General features: G+C 34.2%; 1 protein-coding gene across 2 annotated transcripts; it reads right to left on the reverse strand.

Annotated features, from left to right (window-relative positions):
- Positions 1-3,934: 3,934 nt before the first annotated feature.
- Positions 3,935-8,136, reverse strand: LOC133778457 (uncharacterized). 2 transcript variants are annotated; one of them, XM_062218395.1, is made up of 8 exons: positions 7,986-8,136; positions 7,501-7,712; positions 6,930-7,415; positions 5,536-5,680; positions 5,236-5,369; positions 4,969-5,031; positions 4,476-4,547; positions 3,935-4,325 (listed from the first exon to the last, which is right to left on the reverse strand). In XM_062218395.1, the coding sequence occupies exons 3-8, from the start codon at positions 7,122-7,124 to the stop codon at positions 4,221-4,223; spliced, it is 714 nt and encodes a 237-aa protein (XP_062074379.1). In that variant the 5' UTR covers positions 7,125-7,415; positions 7,501-7,712; positions 7,986-8,136; the 3' UTR covers positions 3,935-4,220. The 2 variants fall into 2 exon arrangements, with proteins under 2 accessions (XP_062074379.1, XP_062074378.1); XM_062218394.1 differs by having other exon boundaries at positions 4,969-5,055.
- Positions 8,137-14,285: the final 6,149 nt, after the last annotated feature.

Below are 14,285 nucleotides of genomic sequence, written 5' to 3' on the forward strand. Positions count from 1 at the left end.
GAAATTTTCGGATTGGTTTCGATACCGTTTTTCTCCACTTGAAACCCGAACACGATGCACCCAAATCCTGAAAATCTGACCTGTGTGCTCCCCTACTAATTACAATAATATTCCATTAATGGGATTAGAGAACATGTAAATGAGTGCCATTTTCCCCTAAATTAGGCTCTTGGGCCTTGTCAATGGCCTACTTTGAGGTAAACTAACCCATGGCTTTATTGGAAAGGTACATTTTGATACTGTCAGGGGATAGTTGGACGTATCCCCACGATTAGGTGGCGTCGTGAAACATTCTCTTTGATGGTTGTACGAAATTGACAACACGATCCCTGCAACCACCCATGGTGTCAAGCACGTATCTGTGTTCTAGCATTTCTCTCTGGCTGACACTTAGCGAGGGAGTTTCTTCAAAAATTGGCCCCGTACATGAACCCCCGAACAAGTTCTTCGGTCATAACGAAACTACCCTTCAACTCATTGAGTTGCATGTCCCAAGGAGGACTAAATGATACTGACTATTGAGATCATGTTGTTGTATCGAGAAAACATAGACAACAATTAATATTTTTATGACTTTTTCTTAAGTTTTCAAATATATGGCTTCTAGACTTCTATAGACATTTATAAGTTAATAAATAAGCCATAATTTCTTACATATATGTAATTTTTAAAATCTAAAACTTAATTGTTTAAAATACTATATATTATATTGTTTCTTTTTTAATTTTAATTTGAGGAAGTAATATGCTAAAGTTGTATTTTTATAGATTAGTTTTTGAACAACTATATTTATAAAAAAAATGTCCAATAAAAAGTTACAGTAATCATTCAAAACTTTGAAGAAGAAAAAAAATTCATATATTTTACGAAAAATAGCTCAATCAACCTCTAGGCTTTCAGAGCTCTTTCTTTATGGATTCTCTTGGTCGGTTCATCACTAGCACCTTCCTTTGCATTAGCGGTGCTTCGTTGAGAGGCCCTCACCTCTCTTACAATTGGACTTAGGCTTGTGTTGTTGATGGAATTTTTTTGTTGCTCTTCGCTCGTGGTTGGCAGATCTGTACTCATTCTTCAACAATTTGCTTTTCTAGCCTTTGTGATCTTGGCTTCAGGGCGTGGTTGGTTGGTTGCTCCATCGTTAGTTCTCCAGGTTTTGATGGTGGTTTTTCTGTGGGCAGTGATGTGGGTGTTGGGAATTTATGACTTACACTTTCTAGTCCAACAATGAATAATGAGAATCAATTCAATATTTCAAACCCTAGATACTAATCAAGATACATATTCAAAGTATGAATGCAAATCTTGATAATTAAATAATTATAGCATGAATTTAGAAACATTTAATCAATATATAACTATGGATTTAATGAAAAAAAAACACAAATTAGATCAAGAGAAATAATAGACATTAATGGAGAGAAAACCAAGTTACATAAAATCATAAAGATTATGATTTTATGTGAATCAATGGAGATGACAAAAGGCTTGACACAAATTGAATTTGTTGTCCAAAAATTTCTATTCCTAGCCTCCCAGTAGAGATTGCTTGAAGCTACTATAAGTTGGAATGAGATTGAGATTTACAAGCCTTAATCTTCATACAAATCAAGCTTTCTTGATGAATATCTTAGAGAAAACTAGTAACATTTGTGAGTTAAGAAAGAGAGGATTTTAGAGAGAGAGAGTGGTGAGTGATAAATTCACCAAAGACTCAAATGAGATTAGAGCATTTTAAACTAAGTTTTGGAGCCAAATTTACGTAACTGTATGGTACAAACCGCCCAGGTGTTGCATTGCCTGCACACAGGCGAGGCATCGCCTGGCAGGCGATACATCACTTGTCTGGGGTTTTGTCTCCCAATTAATGTATTGCCTGTAGAGACGACGCAATGCAGGTACCACTGACGTCATCCAAAAACTAGTCCAAAACGTCTCCAAATGCCTCCAAATTTTTTTGGTACTCCTATATACTCCAAAGAAATAATTTGGACCCAAAAAGATTATTTTTATATGCCTATACCAAAAGTCAACCTGCTTATGTTGACTTTAGTAAAATCGTAATGGTTTTTGTACCTCTTTGTGCCTAACCAATTTCACTATGTATTTAACCAATCACAACAGTAGGTGTTGTGGCTAGTGGTCTGGCAAGGCTCATTGGTGTTTATCAATACTAGACCTAGGTGTTGTTGTGCAGGTTGATTTTTATTATACTTTTGTTTGTTTTTAATGTGTTCTTGCACTTTAGGTTTGTTATTATACTAATGGTGTTTTATCATCTTGTTCTTTGGGGACTTTGGCATATGCTATTTTTGTATGATCTTTCTCCTAGTTTAGTTTATACTTGGGTGGTGTTGCCGAATCAATTTGGAACACCATTTCTTAATTGCAAGATCTTTAAAAGGCGAACCTATATTTTGTATGTCTATCTCGGGATCATAATTGGTTTTAATTATTTTCGTCGTCATGTCGATGTCTGTCCTAGTAAAGTAGGACTTTGATCATCGTCTAGGTCATCTCCTTTGTAAGATCTGTGTGGATATGCAAGCATCGTCTTATCTATAGAACTACTTGTCATTTTAACTATTAAATGGTAGTTTATCTCCATTAAAAAAAAAATCTATATATTCACCGTCAACAAAAATAAATGCAAACACATGGTATCCCATTTCATCGCATGTTCTCACGATCTCAGTTTTAGTTAAATGAGTTTTTCAATTCATCAGCCAAGTATTCAACATTGTTACAATGTTTACTCTCTTTTTTGTTCCATCCCAATTTCTTTATCTCTCAACCTTCAATAGCACAATCACCATCGAAGAACCTCTAGCAACACACAAGTCACTATTGTGATCATTTCATAACCTCAAGACTTGTATCGATGTCTTTGCGCGGTTGCTTCGCATGAAGATAATTGCCACTGCCCGAGTTTGCTCTTGTCCCCACCAACCATAGAAAATTCACTAAAGAAATCTTGACAAGATTAAAACCCAACTATTTATCGAATTCAAATAATGTCAAAATCATTTAACATCTTTGTTTTTTTTTTTTTTTTTGATGTTACTGCTGTTTGTCCTTATTAGTGACATTGCGTTTGTTAATTGTTATTTCCTTTATTGTTATTTGGGAAAACGACAAAGTTGCTTCCTTTCGGCTGCGGCTGCCTTTGATCCAAACGTGTTACTATATTATGTTAAAAGAAAAAGAAAAACGGTTAAATTCATGCGAAAATGTTTTTATTTTTTATTTCTAAAAATATCAAATATATATTTCATACCTTCTATCATCTATGCAAAACTTTTTACTTTTTATTTAATATAAAATACTTTCAAGGACATTATTATAACTGTTAATGAAAGCACTAATTAAAAGGTCATGTTAAAACATGTGTCCACACCCACCATGTAACATAATTAGTGTACGTTACTTTCTCCTTTTATTATTATTTTTTTTTTGTTTTCTTTTCAAAATTTGTACCTTTGTACCGTTCTGTGATTTAATGCAAAGTATATGCAAAAGAAAAAGAAAAATAGTCTGCCATGTTAATAGTTATTTTATTTGAGTTATTTTATAACCTAAATATATAATAAAAAAAAGGAAAAAAATTGCACGGTGAGTTTTTATTAATGAATATTGTTTAATAAAGAAAAAAAAAAACACAATTAAGCTACCATACATCAAACACTTTATTTCATAAATAGTTGAGAAAATAAATGTATATAAATCAATGGAATATGTGCATAAATAAAGATAGAAAAAAAAGTGTAAAGAAAAGAATAGTTTACGTAGATTGAGGTTTACTTTACAAAAGAGACATTAAATTTTAGGGTTTAACATTTTACCAAGGCAAGGCATTCATGTCATTTTATAAAAAGATATAGTTATATAAAATTAAACTATATAAGACCATTAAACTAAGAAAGTAAACAACATGCACTAATAATAAATTAACCATCCTATTATATATATAAACTAATATATTACCACAAGGTTAGAACTTAGAACCAAGGGAGAGAGAGAGAAAGAGAGAGTCAAGATGATCAAGTAGATCTCAAACTCATCCCAAATCAGTCTACAACAGCTGGATTTATCTAATGGTTAGAGTTGGATATGTAATCTTTTTTGTTATACTATTTATATATATATATATATATAAAACCCCTAAAACTAAAAACTAAAATAATAATAATATAATACATTGTGAGAGGGATAGTCAAACACTTTTAAAACTCTTGGTTCCTGTACTTCTCAGCAAACATGGCTTCTTTTCTTCTCTTGGCTGCTGCTTGGACAAACTCAGTGATCACTGGAACATCATCCAATGGCTTCTGAAACAAATTAAATATAAACACTACAAAGAATCATTATCAACAAAAATAAAATAAAGAAATGTCTTGTTAATATTTGATGTGTTCTTGATTATATATATATATATACATATCTAAACAACAGGTTTGTGATGTGAGTGAGAAAAAGACCTGCTGTGAATTGAAATGGCGCTGAACAGCATTGATCATCTGCTCCCTTGATGGATTCGAATGGTTACTTGCCTGCATTTTAACAATACTTTAAGTTCACAGTTGCCTCATTTTGCAGCTATGTAACTCTATCATGACATTTTTTTTAACTAAGCTTGCCCAAAAAAAAGACTTTGGTTGGGAGTAATGGATACAGTAAAAGAAATGAGAATGAGAATATGAATAATATAAAAAATAATAATATTATTGTGCATTGGAATAGATTTTTTTTTTTGGATTCTACCATAAATGGTAGAAAAATAAATCATTCTATTGAATAGCATTGCAATGCAATGTTTGAAATTGAAATCAAATAAAGGAATAGAATAAAAATTAATTCTTTTTCATTTTATTACTCCATTCATTCTCTCCCAACCAAACATAATGTTCTGCTATATATATATATATATATATTATTGGTTGGTAGGTAGTGACCAAAGAGAGTGAAACTTACAAGATTGAAGTATCTGCAATATCTCCTCAAAGAGTCTGTTTCTACTCTTGCCATGTTTAGGCTCTGTTTATAATAAGAGGATTTGAACTAGTAAATACCAAAACATATATCAGACCATGAAAATGCATTATCTTGAAACAAAAAAAAGAGTAAATACACCAAAACAGGTTATCAACTTGTTTGTATGATTAGATTAAGAGCCTAAGAACTGTCAAAAACACATTCAATCATATTTCAATGTCTAAATTTCATTCTGAAAATGCTTACCGATCTAGATTTGTGGATAGACTGGACTTCTTTGTATAAACCGCGGTGTATTGATTTTGCCGAAGTTGACAGAGCCGACGACTTCGCATGCCTAACTCTTGGCTTAAATTGTTTGTGAAACTCATTACTGCTACCTGAATAAATGACACAACAGAATTTCCCAGAAACCTAAGATCAAAGGGCTCAGCAAATACAGTTCTATATGAATGTTGAACTTTATGAAGCAGTTTATGTGTGCGTATGGTATAAAACCAAGTGATTGTTACAAATTCACAAAAGATGATATTGTAATCAACTTACTGAAATCATTGTCCTTGTCATTAATCTCAGAACTAGTGCTAGAGTTGTCGTAATCGTGATCGTCGCCCTCTTCATTCCCAGTCGGATGTTCTAACACACTCAGTGCATTCCTTTGAAGCTTAACTTCATCCCCATTTTTCAGAACCTTTATATATAAATAAAAACAATTAATGAATAAGGCATACAATAGAAAAACACAGGTCCATTCTCATACTAAATCATGTGGTTGTATGGGGCCATTCAATGCAGAAAAAGATATACATAAATGTTCAGTTTGGTCATTCAGATATAAATATTGAGAAAATTCCACACATAAAATAATATTAGCGACACAAATGCAACTCAATAATTAAACAAAATCAATGCAATTTAGCATATCAAGTACAACCAAATAAACTCAGTCCACTCAATTGCCTTGACTAACATAATATCTTATAATAATTCAAACCAGAGCCAATCATCCAAACAGATCCAATAAACCAAAATAATTAGTCCAATATTTTGCAAAATAAATAAATAAATAAATAAATTTGTGATGATAAGTGAATGGTATATAAGAAGTTCAAAGTGGTCAACTCACTTTATCAAAATCAAGCATGATTAATATTAACGATGAACGATCCCATAAAAGATGGTCCTCAACTCAAACCTATTTATATAGGTTTTCCTCTCCTCCCCAAAACCTAATTTTTTTTTTTAAATTACAAATTTGACCCGGTAAAATCCCCATTTTTATGGGTATTTCAAGAAGATAAATCCATTATTTTATTACTATTAAAAAAATATATATAAAGTAACCGCCTTGACAGGCCTCCCACGTGCCAATACTAACATAAGAGACAAATCATACGACAGATTTACCGCGATTGATTACACGCGCCTGGGATTATCTTATCCTATTTTCAAATTTCCACTTCTCTCAACCTTTTTCTATTAACAATAAGAAAAAAATATATATATATTTCCCTGTTTCTTTTGACAAAATTGACCCAACAATAATAGCTACATGATACTTTTCAATTATTATATTACTCACCGCATTTCTCGTCTTTAGTTTCTAAAAATCATAATTTTTCATGTAAAAATTATTATTATATCTTTGGGTTTAAGCATTTACTTATTAGTGACTAAAAATTAGAACTTACAAAGTAACCAAAGATTAGCAAACAACACCAACATAATTGATTTGTCCTCTTGCCTCTTCTTGTTTCATGAAGATAAGTACTTACTTTTTTTTCTCTAAACACGAAAAACCAACACTCAAAAACTCATACTAATATGAAAAAAATTAAAATTCTAGTAAAAATCAATATATGATTAATGTGAAATTAAGCAAATGATACCAATATTAATAGAAAATTACTTATAATATAATTTGGGAAGAGAGAAAATACCAGCCAATGCCATCCTCCTAAACCAACAGCCTTTTTCACCACACCTTGAAGACCCACCAAAACAGACTTGGTTCTATTATTTCCTGTCACAATAACTTTGGTGTGCCTTGGTAGAACAGAGAGTTCTTCATCTCCACTTTCTTCTCTCAATGGAGATAAAATTCTATGAGAAGAGCATAACTCAGCCTCCAACATTTTCTTCTTTTTTGAAGAAAAAGAAAATTGAAATTAATCAATCAAATCTTTCACAATTTTGATTAAAGAGACAACCCAAAACACCAAAACCAACTTGGAGAAGAAGCAAAAAAATTCCAACCCAACAACAAAACTTGCAGATTGGGCAAAAAAAGCAATTAAAAACAAAAACCCATTTGCACAATCAATGTGTGTGAGGGTTTTGTTCTATTGATTAGAAAGATTTCCCAATCCATTTGGCCATTGATTCATTTCTTAGAAGAAACCCTCTCCATGCTCCAAAAGCCATATCTGAAACAGAAAAAAGTTGATTGCAGTAAGCATATGATACAGTAATTGGTGCCATAAATTTGGGGAGAGAGAGAGAGAGAGTGACCTGGTTTTGTTCCTCATAAATAAGAAGAGAGGGGTTTGAGTCTGACACGAATTTTTTGGTGAAGTGTTGAATGCGAAAGAGATTAGACGAAGGTATCCAATAACAGGTTCACGGGCTCCGATTGATCCCAATAAATGAACCTCACTCACACCAATCACTAAGATATGCTTCTTATTTGAGATGACATCATTATTCATATGCTATTCCATTACCTGAAATATAAACACACACACATAAAATAAGTATTATATATATAAATATAAATATAAATACAAATACATAATACTCAAAAACCTTGTTTGGTTCCCGGGAAAAATTGAAAGAAAAGATAAAACCCAATAACTTTTCACGAAATCAATCAAACCCATTTCGCAAAATCAAATCTTTTCTCCTATTGATAAAGATAACAATGGCATTTGAGCAAAAACAAGGAAAGGGTAAGAATTGAAAAGCTTTGAAACAACACGAAAAAGAGTGTATTATACCTTGTATGAATGCATGTGAGCCAGAAACAGAGCTTCAATCAGAGATAATGAAAATGGAAAGAGAGAGTGAGGGAGAGAGAAAGTGAGAATGAAAATGAGAATGAGAGAGAAAGAAAGTTTGAAGAAAAAGCACACTAAATGCTTACCAACTGCCAGATAAACGACCTACCATTTACCATGTGGGCATGCCCGTACGGTCAATTGCAACCGGCTCAACAGGTCACTCACTCTTCTTCCTTTCTCGGGCTGCTCTATTCGGCTCGGCTCGGCTCCGCATGGTTTGATCGAGTGCTTTTTGTATTGTCGTTTTGTGGGAGCGGAGATCGTTTTGTGATCTTTGTGGGACCTGGCTGAGCTCTGAAAATATAGGGTACTAAAGTGAGAGAGAAACTTCCAAAGTTTTTGAACTGTAACGCTCTTCTAATTTTTTTTTTAATTATTTACTGTTATATTTGTTTTTTTTTCTTTAATGTTTTTTGAGTTTTGTATCACAATTGTTTTTGGGAAGAGTGAGTAAGTGAGTGAGAGTGTGTTTGACACAAAAATCACTATCATCTGTAATGAGTTTGAAGTTTGGACCTATAATTCAAGCTCTACTATCACACCAATATACTTTAGAGCTAAACAACATAGGTGTTCTATTTTTTGCTCAAATCTAAATTGACTTTTTTTTATTTAGGGTGAGCTCAAACAAAATCCTACCCCCATTAAATTGATTTGATATTTTTATTTAAATATTTAATTTTTATTATATTGCATGATAATATATCCATTAAATTATATCCATTTGACACTAGTGTCAACATAGTTGGGCTGGAGTATTGAGTCTAAGCCAAGCCAAATTTTGGCTTATTACGAAGGATAAGAAGATAATTAAATGTGTAAAATAGTAATTTAATACAATTCAAATTATGAACCAATTATTGTAGAATGGAATTGTATGTCTACTTGATATCACTGTGTAATTTATTAGTGTAATCCTAGGTTTTCAGTAGAATACACGCCTTAGTGCAGCGACACTATTGTAATTTTCCAATCTTATTTTTATATCAAAAGTGAATTATTAGATGATTCAATATTGATTTAAAAATATTTTTAACTAATTAAGTAATTTGAATCAATAAATTAAAAACCATAGATGATTAATATATATATATTCTTTTCTAAATTAAGTAATTTCAATTTATAACAACTAGATTATCAGTTTTTGTTACGTATCTCAGAGAAAACAAAATAAAAGAGTTTAAACTATTCTCTTCAATCAAATTCTCTTGATTTTATGTGGTTAGGTTATCAACAGAACAAAAATAATTTTATTATTATCTCAACGTATTACACATAATTTAAAAGGGTTGAGAACAACTTAGAGATTTCACCTTCACTTTCGTATACATTAATAGGAAGATCATCACATTCTAAAAGTTAATAATGATTCTTAATCGGCTTCAAAAATATAAATCATTCTTTTTGTTTTTAGATTGTTGTATGTCAATCACAAGATCCCTATAATATATTTTAAAAAAAATTAATTAGACTAATCTTTACCTTTAAGCATTGTGTTTTGACCTCTTTCTTCCAGCCGAAAAATCTCAACAAAAAAAAATGTGATTTGACGTTCCCGTGACTTGTTAATTTCATCTCCCCACTTATCCAACATGTCTCCATGAAATAGTTATATTATTTTCCTTTAAGATGGAACATGACATAAAAGTATTTTGACAAGTAAACATTGTTCAAAGAATAGTTACAGTGCAAAAAAATTTAAGGAATAAAAAGGCAAAGAATTTATTTGTCTTATTATTAATTTTAATTCCTAATAATTTAAGTAAAATTTAGTTATATTGAATTGTGTGTACAAAAAAAAATATAAATTTTTGTGTTATAATAATATTAGTTGATTAAAATGGAGTATATTGTATTTTGTATAGGGAAATTTGATTAATCATACTTACATTAGCTTAATAATTAAAATTTGAACCAAAGTTAACCACCATATGATATCAATGCTCATCTTTCATTTAATACCAAAAATACCCCTCTCATAACACCTTTCCTCTCTATTCTCCCTCTTCCTCTCTACCTCTCTTCACCATACCTCTCTTCACCATACATTCTCTCTCACTCTCTCTTCACCATACGTTTTACACACAAAATTTTTATACTAAAATCTTGCAAGAAAGATACACATTCGGACATTGTGGATTGTTTGAGGAGAAACACCAAGCTTTGTGTTATTTTTGCTCATAGTGAAGATATTAAATGGGTAAGTGATTTTCTTTGATTCTTGTTGTTGTTGGTTGCTTTTATGATTCATAATGCTGTTTATATGTTGGATCTATAGTTTGTTGGTATTTTTTGCTGTTTTTTTGGGTGAAAATCGTGTCATGTGAAAATCTGCGTTTTCTTGGGTTCCCTGAGTTTTTTTCTAAATGCCCGATAGTGTCCGATAGAGACCCGATACAGGCACGATATTTGTTGAGTTTCAAGGTTAGGGATGAAGGTCCGATGGCAACCCGATGGTTGCCCGATAGTTTGGTTACCCGATGGTTATAAGGGTACGATGGCTACCCGATGGTTGCCCCGATTATTATTTTAAATCTACACATCCTTTTAAGTACGATAATGGATCGATAGTAGTCCGATATATGCCCGATAGTTATTATTAAGTTACTGCTGACCTAATAGTACGATGGTACTCGATGTTACCCGATACTTGCCCGATATTAGTGTTTTAAGTGATCAAAAAACATAAATAAAACTTTGCCCGATACCGCCCGATATGGCCCGATACTGGTACGATTCCCAAACATTTGAACTAAATTTCGACATTTTGTTGCCATTTACTGATTTTTTTTCTTTGTACATGATAGGGTCAACTTTGTTCGCGTACTTAATGTATAATGGTGTTTGGGAGCGTGAAGGTAGAGATTGGGTTTTTAATGGAGCCGAAAATTTAACGTTCGAGTTGGAGAAGGACATAACTTACTCACAACTTGTTGAACTTCTGTACTCAGAGCTGGAGGTTGACAAAGTGCAGTATGACCTGAAATTAGAAGTGAATTATAAGTACATGAAAGGGTTAATGTATCGGCCTGAACTTATAAGGAATGACAAGGGTGTAAGCTTATATTTGTCAATGCTTTTGAAGAAGCCAGATGAATTTGTTCCCCTTTTTGTGACTTTGGTGGAGAAGAATATCATTGTTTATCGTAATCCTCCACCAAGTACTGTTAAGGATACTCGTAGTGAGGTTGGGACTTATGTTCCAGAAACAAATCCGGAGGTGCTGGTAGCCACTGCTGTACCTGAATCAAACCCTTTCATACCAACAGTTGACCATGTAGCACAGATGCCATTTCATGATGATTTTCCTGATTGTCCTGACCCTGAAAATGATTTTGAGGGCAATGACGACCAAGAAACAGAGGTCCGTTCTCAAGCTTTGAGCCTGAGTCCACTGTCGTACCAAATACCGAGGCAAACAACATGTAGAAGTAGACCCCGTAGAGAAGATCGCCAAACACCTGGTACTAGTAGTAGTCGTCCAGACGGAACAAATGATGCTAGAGAATTTAGTGATCCACTTTCTTCTTCGACATATTATAGTAAATTCAAAGCTCAGATGTTTACAAGAGAAGACATTGAGGATAATAGTCACTATATATCTATGGGTGGCACATCGGGCGGGGAGATTCATTTAGGAAAGTTTTTCAGAGACAAGGAACATTTAAAAAAGGTTGCTGGCTTGTTTGCAATGAAGAAGGGATTCGACTTTATAGTTAAGAAGTCTGGTACTGATGTTTGGTATATTACATGCAAGGATCCTGATTGTGGGTGGAGGTTAAGAGGGAAGAAGAAGCAACTTTCTAACATGTTCGAGGTGACAGCATTTGAAAATGTACACACATGTTCCCTCGATGTTCGAAAAAAAGATAACCGTCAAGCATCACCTTTGGTAGTTGCCGAACTGATCAAGGATAAATTCTCAGTTAACGGTTCAGATTATTTAGCCTCCAAAATAAGAGAAGATATGAAGAATTCTTTCGGGATCGAAATGAGTTATGAGAAGGCTTGGAGATGCAGAGAGAAAGCACTCCACATAGTTAGGGGTACGCCTGAAGCTTCATATTCGAAGTTACCTGGGTACTTGCACATGCTGCGGTTGAACAATCCCGATTCCATTACTGATTTCAAGGTAGACGAGGGTCGCTTCAAGTATTGCTTTTTTTCTCTGGGTGCTTGTAGGCGGGGATTCAAGTTTTGTCGACCTGTTATATGTATTGATGGGTCCTTCTTGAAAACTAGGTATGGTGGCCAAATGTTGTGTGCCGTGGCATTGGATTCAGACAGCCACATATTTCCGATTGCTTTCGCAATGGTTGACAGTGAGAACCACGACTCTTGGACCTATTTCATGAGGAAGTTGAAACAAGCGATTGGTGATGTTGAGAACTTAGCATTCGTATCGGATAGGCATCAAAGCATTGTTCATGCTTTGGAACTTGTCTTCCCTGATGCACCCCATGGCGCATGCTACCACCACATTATTATGAACGTGGCTAGCAAGTTCAAGACTGATTGCTTCACGGATCATATTTACAGTTGTGCATACTCGTATAAGAAGACAGATTTTGAAAGAGAATTTGAAAAGATAAAAGCAATGGATGTTCGAGTTGCACTATATCTTGAGGGCATTGGATTTGAAAGATGGGTTCGTGCGTACTTTCCAGGGGACCGTTACAATGTAATGACAAGTAATTGGGCTGAAAGTTTCAACAGCAAAACTAAGGACGCAAGAGCCTTCCCGATCACTGCTTTTGTTGAATTCATCAGGTTTACTATTCAAACATGGTTTGCTACTCGAAAGGAAAACGCTGAAAAGTGTAGCACGACTCTATCACCAGTTATGGAGGGGGACTTGTCATGTCAATTTGAGAAATCTCGGTTCTTAAGCGTCGACAGAGCTGGACCTTATACATTTAATGTCCACCCCGGAGGAACAGTTCAGAGCGGTGGTATAGTTGATTTGGAGGCACGACAATGCAGTTGCGGCCTATTCCAAATCATGAAGATTCCTTGTCCACATGCATGTGCTGCTGCTCAAGAACGAAATATTAGCATGTACGCATTGTGCTCTCAATATTACACAAGAGAGAGTTGGAAGAGCACATATTTGCTGCTTCTGCTTGCTCAGCTAACTTTTCAGCAAGCTTTTCAGCCTGGCTCTGTAAGGCTTCCTGTGTAGGCTGTCCATCGGGACCCACCTCTAGTTCCTCTAACCCCATGTCCACATACAATGGGGCTTCATTGTCTGTAAGGGTCCTCACATACTGTTCTTCAGCAGGTCGGGCACACAGGTAGGGGTATACTGTCAACTGCCACAAAAAACAATGCATATTTAGATTGGAAAGTAAAACAATATATCATGTCAATTGGTAAACTATCGTACCCCAATCGTACCCATATCGTACCCATATCATGCAATTATCGTACCCATATCGTACCCATAACATAACAATATCGTACCCGTAAGTGAGAATTGCTTGCTAACTATCGTACCATCATCGTACAACATCGTACCAATATCGTACCACTACTACTACATTAACAAAGAATACATATCGTACCCCCATCGGACCATCATCGTACCAAATCGTACCACTTAGTCAGTTTTCAAACAGTTGACAAAAAACCACAAAATAACCCCATAATCGTACTCAAATCGTACTCTATCGTATTCCTATCGTGCAGTACCCATAAAATTGCATATCTAGAAAAAAATATAGAACATTCAAAAGTAAAGTAAAAGCTCACCTTTTTGGCAAACAACTTAATAAGTTGCTCTTTGTGTATCTCTACTTTCTCCTTGCTCTGCCAGTTGATCATTCTTGGTATGCCTTGGCCCAATCTCACAGCATGATCCTGACCCAACTCAATGATGGACTCAAAAGCCCAATACTGCAATGCTGCAGCATACCCATAAATAGAGTACTTGGCCTCCTTTTGAGTCTTTCCTTTCTCAATCTTCTTCTGTAAATGCTTCTTCATTTCAACAAAGTCTTTTTGACAAGTTTGTAACAACTTCTGGTATGATATCTTCCCCCACGGGTACTGGAAAAAGAAGTCAACATCGTCTACCATCTTCAGCATGTCAGTCCAAACCATCAACTTCTCCTCACGACCTTTCAAAACACCCTCAACTAATAAGCACAAACCCATCTTGTACACATCATCAACTATTTGACAACTCTCAAAAGTTCTGCGCAGTTGCCCTATGCTCACTTGGGAATGACCATTGAA

Source organism: Humulus lupulus, chromosome 5 (assembly GCF_963169125.1).
Source record: "Humulus lupulus chromosome 5, drHumLupu1.1, whole genome shotgun sequence".
Classification (NCBI taxonomy): Eukaryota; Viridiplantae; Streptophyta; class Magnoliopsida; order Rosales; family Cannabaceae; genus Humulus; species Humulus lupulus.